Source organism: Rhinoderma darwinii, chromosome 3 (genome assembly GCF_050947455.1).
Source record: "Rhinoderma darwinii isolate aRhiDar2 chromosome 3, aRhiDar2.hap1, whole genome shotgun sequence".
In the NCBI taxonomy this organism is placed as follows: domain Eukaryota; kingdom Metazoa; phylum Chordata; class Amphibia; order Anura; family Rhinodermatidae; genus Rhinoderma; species Rhinoderma darwinii.
In genome coordinates this window covers 37,723,599-37,739,958 of record NC_134689.1, presented here as the reverse complement: position 1 = coordinate 37,739,958, position 16,360 = coordinate 37,723,599, and the positions used below count along the sequence as shown (strand labels likewise).

The window sequence follows — 16,360 nt, the reverse complement described above, 5'->3', positions numbered from 1 at the left end:
TGAGTAGAGTTCAATAGGTGAAATGCTGGTGACAGGTTCCCTTTAAGTGTTCTTCAGCCACCAGAAAAACTTACAGGGAATGTTGTGTATTGTTAGGTCCGTGCTGAAATTGCCAGCAAAGAAAAGGAAGAAGAGGATATCATTGAAAAGCCAGAGAAAGAAACCAAGTGAGTATCACAAACTTGTATAAAATAATAATCTTTCTGGTAGATGAGTAAGAGGGATTATGGCTCATTTCTAAATCTGGCTCTCCCAACTGGGCGCAGCTTCTCGAAAGTAATTCGCTTTGATTTCCAACCTCTAAAACTCAGGTATTCTCCGGTATTCTCAACTTATAACATTTCTTACAGGGATATTTCTCACATGGACTGCATAAATTGTCCATGCGTTTGGCTGAAAGAAGATCTAGTCAACCTGGCAACTAGGTTTTTTTCTAGCTTTGCTCTCGTGATTTAACCAGTTCAGGACCGGGCTATTTTGCGCCTTCAGGACCAGACACCGTTTAGCCATTTTTAGCACGTGTTCGTTAAATGGCTATAACTTTTTTATTTGTTGGGCTAACGACGTGATTTTTGCGACGTTTTTTCCGTAGACAATGCAGGTTTCTTTTTTTTATCGTTTTTATACACACCTTTTTTGCTATTTTTAGAATTTTTATTCATAAAGTTTGAAAATAATAGTAAAAAAATAAGCTTTTTTAAGTTTCAGCTATTTTTTTTTGGTAATAACATAGTTTTACCCTAAAATAGACCTTTTATTTGTGATCGTCATTGTCTACCGTAAATTTTAATATATTACATGTCTATATTAGGGTAATTGGGTCAGCCCTAGCTTTACAACAATGATTGGCGGGGGGGAACGTTTTTTTTGGGGTGGGTATTTTATGTGTATTTATTATTTAATTTTTTTTTGCACTTTACTATTACTATTTTTTATTATTATGGTCTGTTCCTCAAAGGTCAAAAAAGACCTTTGGGGAACTTTATATATATTTTTTCTTTGTTTTACACCATGTTTTTCCACTGTAACGAGCTGCACAGCAGCCCCAGTTACAGGGGAAATCAGCCCTCTCATAGTGACGATTGTCACTAATAGGGCTGTGCTGGGTCTAGTAAGACCCAGCAGCAGTCTGTCAGTAACGGCACCCGGCGATCAGGTGACCAGTCACATGATCACCGGGAGGAATAGAGACAGCGCCGCTGCTGCTGTCTCTATTCCTATACACAGTGTTCATTGAGCGCTGTGTAAAAAGACATCGGAGAAGACAGAAGCAGCGAAAGCTGCTTCTATCCTTTCCTCAGGGTCCCCGGCAGTCACTGACAGCCGGAGACCCGACATTCAGCTGCCCGATCGCGCGGGCAGCAAGTTTAAACCCGAGCCGTAAAAAGTCTATGGCTCGGGTTTTAAGGACGCTGGCCGTAAAAATACAGCCAGCGGTCGGGAACCAGTTAATACATACCTTGTGAATAGTAGCAGAATTGCTATAAAAACAAATATTGGCAAACTTGGGATGATTTCTGTAATTTAGTTGCCATCTCACTCAGATCATTGGCTGTACGACCAGAAGAAGCCATGGTCCCTGTTTTCATTGGTAGGTTAACTGCACGTGCATGGTTACATGAAGTCCGCTTTTCATGTGAACGTGGCTTGATTAAATCGTTCATATGTTTTTTCATTTTCTATAGAAAAGATGAAGATCCAGAAAATAAGATTGAATTTAAGACTCGCCTTGGTAAGTCCACACTCCACACGTTGTGCTTGTTCTTCAAGAGAATATTTAGAACAAAATTGCAGGATAACATACAAAGTGTTTGTTCTTTCTCTTTTCAATAGGTCGGAATGTGTACCGGAATCTTTTTAGGGGCAAAGCATATGAGCGCAATGAGCTCTTCCTGCCTGGACGAATGGCCTATGTGGTAGATTTAGATGACGAGTACGCAGATACTGACATTCCAACAACGCTTATTCGAAGCAAAGCCGACTGTCCAACCATGGAGGTAAATGATAGTGAAATTTTATTATTCTATTGTAAATCTCATACCCCCTGTAGAAGAGGACATACAGGTGGGTACACCTTTTTATTAATGCAGAATAATGCCTTTAAAGAGTAAATACACTTTCAGAAGACATTTAATATGTCATAGTGACACATCAAAAAGTTTGATCGGTGGGGGCTCGAGTGCTGAGATTCTTACAATCGCTGAAACAAAGGTGCAGAAGCACTCAGTGAAGCGCTCTGCACCTTCGGCTGTGATCAGCTCTTCTCATCAGCCTGAAGACGGACTCCCACAGAACAGCCAATCTACAGTCTGATGAGAAGCACAGATCATAGCCAAAGATGTGGAACGCTCAGCTGAGCTTTTCTGCATTTATTTTGTTCCCCCCTCTATCTTTTACTTGATTTTTTTATTTTTATTTTTTTAAACTTTTATTTTTTTGGGTTGCATAACAACAAAACAACCTCCTTCGATTGCTTCTTAAAAACTCAATGTGCAGGAGTAGGATAGCAGAATTAACACCTCAATACACTTTTTGTCAGATGTAGATTATATCTTCCAAACAGCAGAGAGTCTTCAATATTCATTAGCGTAGAGATCCCCAGAATTACTTATGCACACCCTAGTTATCAGAGTCTCTGTCACCAGATTATAAGTGCCCTGTCTCCTACATAATCTGATCGGCGCTGTAATGTAGATAACAGCAGTGGTTTTTATTTTGAAAAACGATCATTTTTGACCAAGTTATAAACTATTTTAGATTTAGTTTCTTAATCGACAACTGGCCGTGTTTTTACTTTTTACCATCTAGGCGTTGTACAGAGGAGTGTATGACACTGACCAATCCGTGACCAATCGGTGTCATACACTTCTCATTGTTCCAGCCCAGTGTGATTGTGCTGTGAATGAAGCTGGGCTGGAACAATGAGAAGTGTATGACACCGATTGGTCACGGATTGGTCAGTGTCATACACTCCTCTGTACAACGCCTAGATGGTAAAAAGTAAAAACACACCCAGTTGTCTATTAAGAAACTAAATCTAAAATAGTTTATAACTTGGTCAAAAATGATCGTTTTTCAAAATAAAAACCACAGCGCCGATCACATTATATAGGGGATAGGGCGCTTATAATCTGGTGACAGAGCCCCTTTAAGCTAAATTCTGTCTAGTAAAAGAAGCAGATGCCAGACCTAATTCATCTAACAATTTAGCCTATAATTCTTCAAACTTTTCTTGCATATTTTTCTTAAGATGAACTCCATTTTTCATCCGAGTTATCCAAATAACGTTATTAATAAATTATTGCACTACAGCATTGAGCTATTCCCTTCCGTGCAATTATATAAAAGTTTAAGCACCAAGTTTGAGAACATCATTGACGGAAGATTTTGGACATATCCTAATACGCATTATAATGGGGTAACCAGTATGGAAAGTCCATATACAGGACCAGTTAGGCCTGGTTCACATTGCGTTCTTTACCTTCCGTCGTAGGTAGACGGAGTCCTGAGTTACACCTCTGGTGGAATTTAGCAACGTTTCTCACTGAATAGGTATTCAGTGGTATACCCCGCTCTTACCCCCAGGTCAGAGCGCTACTTGAAGTGATGTGCCCGGGGAAGCCCCTGACGTTACTGTCCATATATGTATACTTTTTTTTTGCGGGATTCCTCGGGAAGGAATAACGTAGTCTACTACGTTATTCCCTTCTCGAAAAAAAAAAAAAAAAAAAAAGTTGGACCAATGTATACCAGCCCGACTGAGGCCAAAAGGTCACTCTTTTGGCCTTTGTCGGGCTAACCGATCCCCATGGACAAGTTTAGCATGTATGTCGGCAGTTTTCTTGGCGTACATGCTAAACGTAGGGCTAAAATGCAATGTGAATAAGTCCTCAGTTGCAATACCTCCCTTCAATACCTTCTCAACCTTGGGCAATTCTAGATCATGTGGATCCGCCTGTTCATTCTGACACCTACGGCAAGCAGAAACTCCTCTGAGACCGATACGTTAAGACCATAAAATAGATGGCTCAGGGTCCCCCTCCCTAGGCTCAAGTATGTCAGACACTTGTCTATCTTTCCTTTCCTTTTGTCTCTGCGCTTTTCTGGTTTCCTTCACTATATTTCTGTTTTGCAATGGAGTTTTATGCATCGCTGCGGGTTCATGGTGCATAGCTGCATGCCTTCCAAAATCACTCAGAGATATTGCACTTCTTGTTGTTCTTATTGAATTTATGCACTGTATGTAACGGGCCTGAGGCCACGGTCAATAGCACATTTGAGTGTATTCTGATGATTTTTGTCCGATTGTCTGTTGATCTTCATATTACAAAATCAAAATAAAAGAATTTATAAAAAAAAACAAAAACATAAAATAGAGCGATAGACTTGGTGTAATAAATAGAAGTGAGCAAATACACAGGCCGCATTACTAAAGAGCTTTGGAACTGCCTGCAGAATTTTAGCCAAAACTTCATCGCTAATGGTACCCAGGTCTGTTTCCCATTTTTCCTCAACAGTGCATGGGAAGGGTTCCAGAAACCATGACAAGAAATGCCTATACAACATTGATATGAGACCCGAATTGATTTCTGCTTTCTCGTTCATAACAATAGCAGTGTTCTAGTGGATGCTTAGACTAACCGTGCAATTTTGAAACTCCGAAGCGCGTCTCAATTACAGGTATTGATAAAAGCAAAGCATGCGCAGGCCACATTCCTGCTGAATAACTGAAAATTGTTCAACACCTTTTAGTACAGATTTGGGAAACTAGTCGTACTGCTTATTTCCACTGATGAAAACCCACCAGTTTGTGCAAAAAACTGTGGCTGCCTGAATTTAACAAAGTGGAGTGGGGCGCACAACCACTAATGCCTTGCAGGGGCCTCACTACCCACCACAATTTATACATTAAATGGATGGTGTGAAGTCTTCTGGCATTAATGCTAAAACCATTACTGTCCAAGGATACCAGCAGGTGTGGTAGTTGAGAGTCCAAAAAATATATCTCCGGGTTGGGCTCTGCCCGCGCTCCCTCCTCTTCCTCCTCCTTCAATCGCAGCGGCTCTAGTCAAATTCTATGATGACCCTTTTTACATATCGGGTCCTGATACAAAGCTTTAATTTTTAGTAAAGAATGGTAGAGGGAACCAAACTAGTGATTTGTGCAGAAAGTAAAGAAGTTTTGGCATCCAGTTCATTTTCACCACATTGGTTTGTCCAACCACTGATCTAGGTAATTTACGTGTAATTTTTTAGTAAAGTTACCAATCAGCGAATCAAGATTAAGTTGCTCATATTCTGCTACATTCCTAGACTCCCTAATATTTAGATACATAAAATTAGTTATCAACTATGAACATAGCCACTGGCAAAAAAGGTGTAACATTTCCTTAGAATGAGATGCATGTCGTCTGTATAGAGGGCCGCTCCTCCCTTTCCCCATAACAAAATCCAGCAATAGAGGGATCTATGCAGAGAGCTAGCGGTGTTTTCATTATTGCAAATAGAAGGGGTAATGGGGGACACCCCTGCATTTTGTCCCTTCCCAAGGGAAAAGTCTCCATTAACCGTCCATTGCCCATTTATTCTCGCTCTGGGATCCTTGTAGAAGAGTTGAGCCCACGCTATAAAAGTTTCTTCAAAACCAATCCTAGCTAACCCCTCCCACAGAAATGGCTATTTGACCCTATCTAATGCCTTAGCGGCATCTAACGAGCTGCCCACTCGTTGAGCCTCATTTATCTGTGGTAATTTGTAAGTTAATATATAGCCACTGGGTATTGATGGCTGTGGACTTTGCTGTCATAAAGACTGGTTCGGTCGGAATAAATGACAGGTAATGACTTTAGAGATCCGCCCAGCCAAGACCTTAGCCAAGATCTTTACATCCACCAGCAATAATGGTATAGGCGTCAGGGAGAAGAGGGTCCTTGCATGACTTGGGCAGCACCACTATGGTGGCATCACACACGGATTACAGAAGAGACGCTGCCTTAAAGGGGTTTTCCAGGGACACAAAAAATTTTAAGTAATATTCCATGTAATTCTTTAATAACGTTCCTAATATACATTCTATATTTAATCTGAACAAGCTTCTTCATATTCTCCCTACTTCTGCCCTGCTGGAAGTTCTGCTTTTCATCCGTCGTCGTTTTTTTTTTTTCCCTCGACACAGGCTCGCGCACAAGAGTTAGTATACACGCAGTCCTGTGTCGATCCCTCACTGACCTACGTAACGACACAGGACTGTTCTTTACTAATTATTCCGCCCCCTGTGTGTCTATTGGCCCTCCCCACTAATTCTTCCTTCCCCTCCCAGTTTATTCTGAATCTCGTGACCAAACCTCCGATAACAAATGAAATCCCCATTATCCCTAAATATATGTACCCCATCATAATTGTAGATGCCATCGGGGCAGGCAGCTTTCGGGCACTGACGAAAATGGTGCCGCTATTGAAGTAGAAGCATAGAATGAACGGAGCGGATATGGAGTAGGCTGTGGACCAATAGGATGCCTCAAACCCAGGACTTCTGACTTAGACCCGGGTTTGATGCATCACATTGGTCCGCAGCCTCCTCAATGCCCGCCGTGTTAAATTCTTTGCTTATGCCTCAATGCCCGCCCCAATTTCCACTCATTAAAAACTCCTCCGTGCGCTGCCTGGCTTGAAAAAACTAGTGTCCCTGGAAAAGCCCTTTAAAAACAGGTAAGGAAGTAACATTTTTCAGATAAATTTTTTTTTTCTTCTAGTTCTGCAGGCAGGTTACCTTGCCCAGGTGCTTTATCATTAGAAAAGGAACTCGATACTTCCTGTAATTCCTCAAATTGAAGAGGAGCATTTAGGGAGTCTCTAGCCACTAACGATAATTGTGGTAAATGAAGCTAACCGACATCGGACTGGATTTGGTATCAAGTAGCAGACAGCTTGGCATCGGAAACCACCTTTCCCCCTGAATGCTGAAAACCTTTGATATAGGAAGGCCCAATTTGAGCATATGCTATAATCGCTAGTAAATGCTCTGCTTTCTCCCCCTCATAATATTTTTAAACTCCGGAACTAAATTCCTATTAGCAGCTACGTCAACTAGATGAGCGGTATGTGGGTTTTTGTGTATCGAGTTTTATTGCAGACCATTTGTTCCTCACTGGTATTAAGCTGGATACTAATTTCCTCCCCTAATTTACTATTGCAAGACTTAACCTGGCTATTGCACTGAATTAAAATTCTATATATATATATATATATATATATATATATACATATACACAATATATTATATATACACTACCGTTCAAAACTTTGGGGTCACCCAGACAATTTTGTGTTTTCCTTGAAAACTCACACTTCTATTTATCAAATGAGTTGCAAAATGACTAGAACATAGTCAAGACATTGACAAGGTTAGAAATAATGATTTTTATTTGAAATAATAATTTTCTCCTTCAAACTTTGCTTTCGTCAAAGAATGCTCCATTTGCAGCAATTACGGCATTGCAGACCTTTGGCATTCTAGCTGTTAATTTGCTGAGGTAATCGGGAGAAATTTCACCCCATGCTTCCAGAATCCCCTCCCACAAGTTGGATTGGCTTGATGGGCACTTCTTGCGTACCATACGGTCAAGCTGCTCCCACAACAGCTCTATGGGGTTGAGATCTGGTGACTGTGCTGGCCACTCCATTACAGATAGAATACCAGCTGCCTGCTTCTTCCCTAAATAGTTCTTGCATAATTTGGAGGTGTGCTTTGGGTCATTGTCCTGTTGTAGGATGAAATTGGCTCCAATCAAGCGCTGTCCACAGGGTATGGCATGGCGTTGCAAAATGGAGTGATAGCCTTCCTTATTCAAAATCCCTTTTACCTTGTACAAATCTCCCACTTTACCAGCACCAAAGCAACCCCAGACCATCACATTACCTCCACCATGCTTGACAGATGGCGTCAGGCACTCTTGCAGCATCTTTTCAGTTGTTCTGCGTCTCACAAATGTTCTTCTGTGTGATCCAAACACCTCAAACTTCGATTCGTCTGTCCATAACACTTTTTTCCAATCTTCCTCTGTCCAATGTCTGTGTGCTTTTGCCCATATTAATCTTTTCCTTTTATTAGCCAGTCTCAGATATGGCTTTTTCTTTGCCACTCTGCCCTGAAGGCCAGCATCCCAGAGCCGCCTCTTCACTGTAGACGTTGACACTGGCGTTTTGCGGGTACTATTTAATGAAGCTGCCAGTTGAGGACCTGTGAGGCGTCTATTTCTCAAACTAGAGACTCTAATGTACTTGTCTTGTTGCTCAGTTGTGCAGCGGGGCGTCCCACTTCTCTTTCTACTCTGGTTAGAGCCTGTGTGTGCTGTCCTCTGATGGGAGTAGTACACACGGTTGGAGGAAATCTTCAGTTTCTTGGCAATTTCTCTCACGGAATAGCCTTAATTTCTAAGAACAAGAATAGACTGTCGAGTTTCACATGAAAGCTCTCTCTTTCTAGCCATTTTGAGAGTTTAATCGAACCCACAAATGTAAAGCTCCAGATTCTCAACTAGCTCAAAGGAAGGTCAGTTTTATAGCTCCTCTAAACAGCAAAACTGTTTACAGCGGTGCTAACATAATTGCACAAGGGTTTTCAAGTGTTTTCTAATCATCCATTAGCCTTCTAACACAGTTAGCAAACACAATGTACCATTAGAACACTGGAGTGATGGTTGCTGGAAATGGGCCTCTATACACTTATGTCGATATTGCATTAAAAACAAGAAGTTTGCACCTAGAATAGTCATTTAGCACATTAACAATGTATAGCGTGTATTTCTGATTAATTTAATATCTTCATTTGAAAAAAAACTGCTTTTTCTTTCAAAATTAAGGAAATTTCTAAGTGACCCTAAACTTTTGAACGGTTGTGTGTGTGTATGTATGTGTGTATGTATGTGTGTGTGTATATATATATATATATATATATATATATATATATATAGTGTGTGTGTTTTCTGAGTGTCCCAAACCATCTCTCTAGAGGTGGTTCCTACATTATAAGTAAAAAAAAAACAACCTGAGATGACACTCAGTATACTCTACTATACAGTAGTTGGAGCTGGAAGCAGATGGCTCCGACAACTGCATTGCGGCCATTATGGAGAACTGCGGCTCTGCAGAACAGCCGCTATGCTGCAGTTACGCTTTCATATCAGGGAGTATAATTCCTTGCTCTAAATTCCATATAACCTCTTATGCTTTCTCTAACATTTGGTTAGTTCTAGCGTCTTGTTGAAAAATTTATTCGTGATCCCTTGTGCTACAGTTTAACATAAACCTCTACTTTTCAGGCTCAAACAACACTCACAACAAATGACATCGTCATTAGCAAGCTGACTCAAATCTTGTCCTACCTGAGGCAAGGAACTCGGAACAAAAAGTTGAAGAAAAAGGACAAAGGTAGTTATAGGCGTGTTTCTCATTTACTGCAATACCTGGTGTGTGTCCTGTTTTTATAAGCTAATTCATCGGTTTCCTTAAAGGGAATGTGTCGCGAATGAAACCTTTTTTTTAAGTGTCGTTACTTATTTCTATTATATTTTTTACGTTTTTTTGCTGTATTTTTATTTATTTTTTCTTCCATATCCTGGAAAGTATTAAAAATCAAATAATAATTTGACATGTTTTCCTATGTTGGCCACCAGGGGGGAGCACTTCCCAGAATTACAGCAAGGTGAATAAGGCAAAGCAACCTGACTCACAGCTGCTGTAAATGTTGGAGATAATCTCACCCCCCCCCCCCCCTCCCACAAGCCAGGAAAAGGTGTCTTCAAATTGCTAAGCAGTGTCCGGCAGCCATTTTGGGTGTGTTATAGGACACACCAAAAGGATAAGGGTATGTTCACACGCTTACTAAACAAAGGGAAAACCGCTCATGATTTTCAGCCATTTTTTAATCAAACTCGCGTTTTTTAACGGCCGTTTTTTGGAGCTGTTTTTCTATAAAGTCAATGAAAATCGGCTCCAAAAACGTCCCAAGAAGTGATGCGCACTTCATTTTGGTGGGCGTCTTTTTACGTGCCGGTTTTGGAAAACGACCACGTAAAAAACGCCCTGTCGGAACAGAACGCCGTATTTTCCTTTGAAACCAATGGGCAGATGCTTGTAGGCGTTCTGCTTCCGATTTTTCAGCTGTAAACATTGTGTGTGGCCTTACCCTTAGGGCTTATTCAGACGAACGGGATATACGTCCGTGCAACGCGCCTCGCACGGACCTATATTAGTCTATGGGGCAGTGCAGACAGTGCGTGATTTTCATGCATCGTGAGTCCGCTGCGTAAAAGTCACGCATGTCGCACGGAAGCACTTCCGTGGGACGCGCGTGATTTCGCGCAACCAGTGAAAAGGATGAATGAAAACAGAAAAGCACCACGTGCTTTTCTGTTTACAAACATCCAAACGGAGTGTCATAATGATGGTGGCTGCGCGAAAATCACGCAGCCGCGCATCATACGGTGATGACAAACGGAGCTGTTAAGTGCCTTTTGCGCAGGCAAAACGCCGCGTTTTTTGCGTCCGCAAAAAACACACTCGTGTGAATCCAGCCTTAGGCTGGATTCACACGAGTGTGTTTTTTGTGCACACACGTGTAAACCCGACCTAAGGCTGGATTCACACGAGCGTCTGCTTTTTGCGCACGCAAAAAACGCGGAGTTTTGCCTGCGCAAAAGGCACTTACCAGCTCCGTTTGTCATCACCGTATGATGCGCGGCTGCGTGATTTTCGCGCAGCCGCCATCATTATGACACTCCGTTTGGATGTTTGTAAACAGAAAAGCACGTGGTGCTTTTCGGTTTTCATTCATCCTTTTCACTGGTGCGACATGCGTTGTTTTCACGCACCCATTGACTTCAATGGGTGCGTGATGCGCGAAAAACGCTCAAAGAACGGACGTGCTGTGACTTTTACGCAGCGGACTCACGATGCGCAAAAAACACGGACTGTCTGCACGGCCCCATAGACTAATATAGGTCCCTGCGACGCGCTTGAAAATCACGTGCGTCGCACGGACTTATAACACGTGTAAATGAGCCCTTAGAATGATGAAAGTGAAGTGAATGACTTTTCAGCTGACCGGTTCACACACCGTGTATTTGATACGTTTTTTTTTTTTTGCACATTTTACGTGCAAAAAACGCATTAAAAAAACGCTTGATTACACTTGATTCTGCATGTTTTGGGGGATTTGTGTGTGTGTGGGGGGGTGCTCGCCGCTGATTCTTCAAAACAGCTGATAAGCGGCTATGAAGGATCAGCGGCGCCCGTGCACACTATGCTCTGCCACACACACACACACACACACACACACACACACACACACACACACACACACACACACACACACACACGCACACGCACACGCACAGGAAAAGTCTTAAAGGGGTCGTCCTGGAAAACATGGCGCCGCACCTGTCCTCAGGTCGTGTGTGGTATTATAGCTCTGTCCTATTCACTTCAGTGGAGGTGAACTGCAATACCAGACACAACCTGAGGACAGGTGCGGCGCTGTCTCCAATCCGGACACTCCTTCTGTCCTGAGATGACCCGATGGGGGAGGCGGGTGTCAGAGCCACCCACCGCCATCACTGCAGACAGAACCACACAACTACGGCATGATGGCAGGGCTTGTCCTGAGTGCACGGTCTCTTGTTATGGACAGATTTAGGGTATGTGCACACACACTAATTACGTCCGTAATTGACGGACGTATTTCGGCCGCAAGTCCCGGACCGAACACAGTGCAAGGAGCCGGGCTCCTAGCATCATACTTATGTACGACGCTAGGAGTCCCTGCCTCGCTGCAGGACAACTGTCCCGTACTGTAAACATGATTATACTACGGGACAGTTGTCCTGCAGCAAGGCAGGGACTCCTAGCGTCGTACATAAGTATGATGCTAGGAGCCAGGCTCCTTGCACTGTGTTCGGTCCGGGACTTGCGGCCGAAATACGTCCGTCAATTACGGACGTAATTAGTGTGTGTGCACATACCCTTATAGTCACATGAACCGGTAACCTAGGTCCGATCACATGACAGAGGGGGTCACCAAAAACCCTGTGCACCCTCAGCCCGTCCATCCAGCCCTTTCCTGGTTATATCTGCTTCTGGGAAAGCTGGGTGACCACCATTACCCCTCATAGTGGAGTGTGAGCGATTCATTAGTCACATCCCCAAACACACTCCAGTAGGAGGGGTAATGGTCACCCAGCTTTCCCAGACCCCTGAACGATAAATCTCTCTAGTTGTGCTGAGACTGTTTGGGGATGTGACTAATGAACCTCTGAGTCTCAGCACAACTAGAGAGATTTATCGTTCAGGGGTCTGGGAAAGCTGGGTGACCACCATTACACCTCCATCTGGAGTGAGAGGTTCATTAGTAACATCCCCAAACAGTCTCAGCACAACTAGAGAGATTTACCGTTCAGGGCTTTCCCTGTACAGTTGCATAATGTGTCCTCCATATGGGGGGGGGCCGTTAGGGGGGGCCTGTCGGGGGTCACGAGAGTGGGGGTCTGTGAGATAGAGAGTGGGACAGACATAGACACACATCTTACCTGCAGTGCATCTGGTCTTCAGTATGGCTGCTGAGTGACTCTGCTCTCTGGCTCTGTACTCTGTACTGCGCAGACGCAGGTCAAAGTCAATGGAACGGCTCCCGTTCATTGACTCCTATGCCCTGTAGCTGCCGTATTCCATCTCAGTATGTGTCGTTAATCGACACATACAGAGATGAAAAACAAAATGGCAGCCCCCATAGTGAAGTAAAAGTTAGAAAAAAGAAAAAAGTAACCCACAGATAATTAAAATGTATTTTAATATACTAAAAGCAATATTATCTAAAAAATAATTTTTTCGCGACACCCGTCCTTTAAACGTGATTTTGAATTAGTGGGTTGAGTTTAGTTTTCTTGCATCTGTTTTACTGGAAGGGAAATGAGAAAAAAATATTTTGCCTTATAATACCACCTGTTCAAGTCCATTGTTACAAAGAGATTGTGTGGCTCCAAATCAACATCTACATCCCAAAGCGCCTGAACCAGTCACAGGTTTTTGTGGATTTTGCGGTCTATGGTGATTCGGATCCACATAATATCGGTGATTTATCGCAACTCAGGTTTTTTAAAGGTGTTACAAATCATACTGGAAATAAAGCAGATTGGTCATAAGAGATATATTGTAACTTTGTAATATAACACCTTTGTTTGAACTACTATCAAGTTCTTCATTCCTAAAAAAGGTTTAAAACACATTTAATATTAAATAAAGATGTTTTCCGAGCTTCATAAAAATAAAACTAGGGCTCAATTGCCGTTTTTTTTTAGACCGCATCTCTGTTTTAATCCTGCTTCTATGGGCTGGATTACCATGTAAATGACTACAGTTCTCTTGATTCCCCTCCCCTCTCAGACACTGCCTCTATTTACAGCTGCCTGTATGCCCCTCTATTACAAGGTGTATGGTAGTGCTGTAATTACTCGCTGTCTGCTACTAAGACACCGCTCTGCTTTTAGAATCTGCTGCCCAGCATGGGAAGCAGATCTGGTAAGAGGCATGTGATGTCCCATACTACAGGGAGAGAGGAGATCACCACATGTTCAGTGTACTGAATGTCACACAAGCATGGGATAAACGCCAGGAGCAGGGTCATATGACTGTAAGCCAGTCTCACATGCAGAAACCTTTGTTACGGGCAGTACATTAGTAAGTGACTAATCTTACTGCATTTAAACCATCTGCACACCATTTCTAAATATCTAAAATCCCCTAATACCACTTTTTCTTTTTTTTTTTTTTTAAAGAGGCTCTGTCACCACATTATAAGTGGCCTATATTGGACATGATGTGATCGCGCTGTAATGTAGATTACAGCGCTGTTTTTTTATTTAGAAAACCGATCATTTTCGACGGAGTTATGACCTATATTAGCTTTATGCTAATGAGTTTCACAATGGACAACTGGGCGTGTTTTACCATATGACCAAGTGGGCGCGTTGTACAGAGGAGTGTATGTCGCTGACTAATCAGTGACCAATCAGCGTCATACACTTCTCTTCATTCATTTACACTGCCAATAGCGATATAACTATATCGCTATCTGCAGCCTCATACACACACACTAACATTACTGCAGTGTCCTGACAATGAATATACATTACCTCCAGCCAGGACATGATGTGTATTCAGAATCCTGACCACTTCTGTAGCGTCTCTGTGATTACAGCATAGCAGGCGTAGTCTCGCGAAAAAATGCAACTAACTGATTTCTATAGACATATTCTCTTTTTTTTCTTTTGCACTATTTGCACTCATTATAAAGCTCCTCTTACATTGGTCTACACTTTGGGCTTCTGCATGACACTAAAAATGAAAACGTGCAATATTTCAAATCTTGAAGTGATTAGCAGACTGCATGAAACTCACAGCCTGGAATCCGGGTAATGTGAGAGGGGAACATTGTATAGACTGGGAGACCCAAATAGTAGGCCGTGACTGGAAGTAGCTGCTTATTTTTGTCAGCAGTTGAAGTTAGGAAACATCTGGAGCACCAACCGCTCCGCTAACAAGAATGTTTTTATATGTTATTAAACTGAATATTTTTTATTTCCTTAAAGGAAAGTTGGATGACAAGAAACCTCCAGAGGCTGATCTGAAGTAAGACCTTTTATATTATTTCTTGATTTTTCTACCAGCGTTTACATAAATATTCAAGTGTTGGACGTTTATGAGATCATTTGTTTCGTGTATATACAGCATAGACCTTTTATCTTCCTTTTTATTTAAGCATCTTCGATGATATTGGAGACTACATTCCAACTGCAACTAAACCTCCTCGTGAGAAAGAGAGAAAAGAGCACAGAGAAAAGGAGCGGGATAGGGATAGAGACCGTCCAAGAGAGCGAGACCGAGACAGGGATCATGAACGCGACAGAGAGCGGGACAGAGAAAGGACACGGGACCGAGAGAGAGAGAGGGAAGAAGAAAAGAGGAGGGAAGAAGAAAAGAGGAGGGAAGAAGAAAAGAGGAGGGAAGAAGAAAAGAGGAGACACAGTTACTTTGAGAAGCCAAAGGCTGATGATGAGGTAATAAACATACATTATACTTTTCTATTCTCACCTCCCCTCTAGTGGATTACTGAATAACCATGTTCAGTGGCGGCTACAGGTTTATTTGGGTCCTTGTGCCACCTTAGGCTGGGTTCACACGGCCTATTTTCAGACGTAAACGAGGCGTATTATGCCTCGTTTTACGTCTGAAAATAGGGCTGCAATACGTCGGCAAACATCTGCCCATTCATTTGAATGGGTTTGCCGACGTACTGTGCAGACAACCTGTCATTTACGCGTCGTCGTTTGACAGCTGTCAAACGACGACGCGTAAAAATACAGCCTCGTCAAAAGAAGTGCAGGACACTTCTTTTGACGTTTTTGGAGCCGTTTTCTCATAGACTCCAATGAAAACAGCTCCAAAAACGGACGTAAAAAACGCCGCGACAACGCAGCGAAAAACGCCAGTTGCTCAAAAAACGTCTGAAAATCAGGTACTGTTTTCCCTTGAAAACAGCTCCGTATTTTCAGACGTTTTTGGTCACTACGTGTGCACATACCCTTACTTTAAACATTGTAGCCAAACTATAACTATAACGCCGGTCGGATGAAGAAATGAAGGCTTTATCTCATAAATATTAGTGAACGGTATGGCAGACTTTCTACTACTATGAATGTTACAATCCTGATTTCACGCTGTATACAGGGTATGACGTAATTGTAGTAGAACAATTATTGTTAAAGGGGTTCTCCGGGTGTTAAAGTGTAACTAAACTTTTGACAGATAGTGCTTGGACCCCTCAGATTTCAAAACTTCTGACATGTCACCAAGACCCTTACTGATGGCCAAAACAGTGACAGTAGCGTTACCATGAGCGCTGTGCCGCTTCCTTTCTGATACACATTCCACGGAAAGCCAAGCGAGCGATGTAGACACATAGACTTTCTGTACGGATTCGTAGACATCTGCAGCTTCGTTTCAGCAATTGGCAGGGATCTCAGTGCTCTAACCCCATCTGACCTGCACCTATCTCTAGAACGGGGCCCCCTAAACCACGTTCTACCTTTGTGTGCTCACACTGACTCCTGGCCACTTCCTGATTACATGGTCAGGAGTTACGGAAACAACGTAACTCGCTGAGCTACGCGGTTTCTTTAACTCCCATAGCAGTGAATGGCAGTTATGGAAGCAGCGTAGCATGCGAACTAAGCCGTTTCCATAACTACCATTCAGTTCTATGGGGCTTACGGAAACAGTGTAACTCAGCGAGCTACACAGTTTTCTC

General features: G+C 42.5%; 1 protein-coding gene across 1 annotated transcript in view; it reads left to right on the top strand.

Annotated features, from left to right (window-relative positions):
- IK (IK cytokine) overlaps positions 1–16,360 on the top strand; it is a 61,688-nt gene that overhangs the window by 15,637 nt on the left and 29,691 nt on the right. Inside the window, exons 7-12 of the mRNA XM_075856277.1 lie at positions 97–167; positions 1,686–1,732; positions 1,834–1,997; positions 9,321–9,429; positions 14,643–14,682; positions 14,813–15,110. Of these exons, the coding sequence (XP_075712392.1) occupies positions 97–167; positions 1,686–1,732; positions 1,834–1,997; positions 9,321–9,429; positions 14,643–14,682; positions 14,813–15,110 (729 nt within the window). The remainder of the gene's footprint in view (positions 1–96; positions 168–1,685; positions 1,733–1,833; positions 1,998–9,320; positions 9,430–14,642; positions 14,683–14,812; positions 15,111–16,360) is intronic.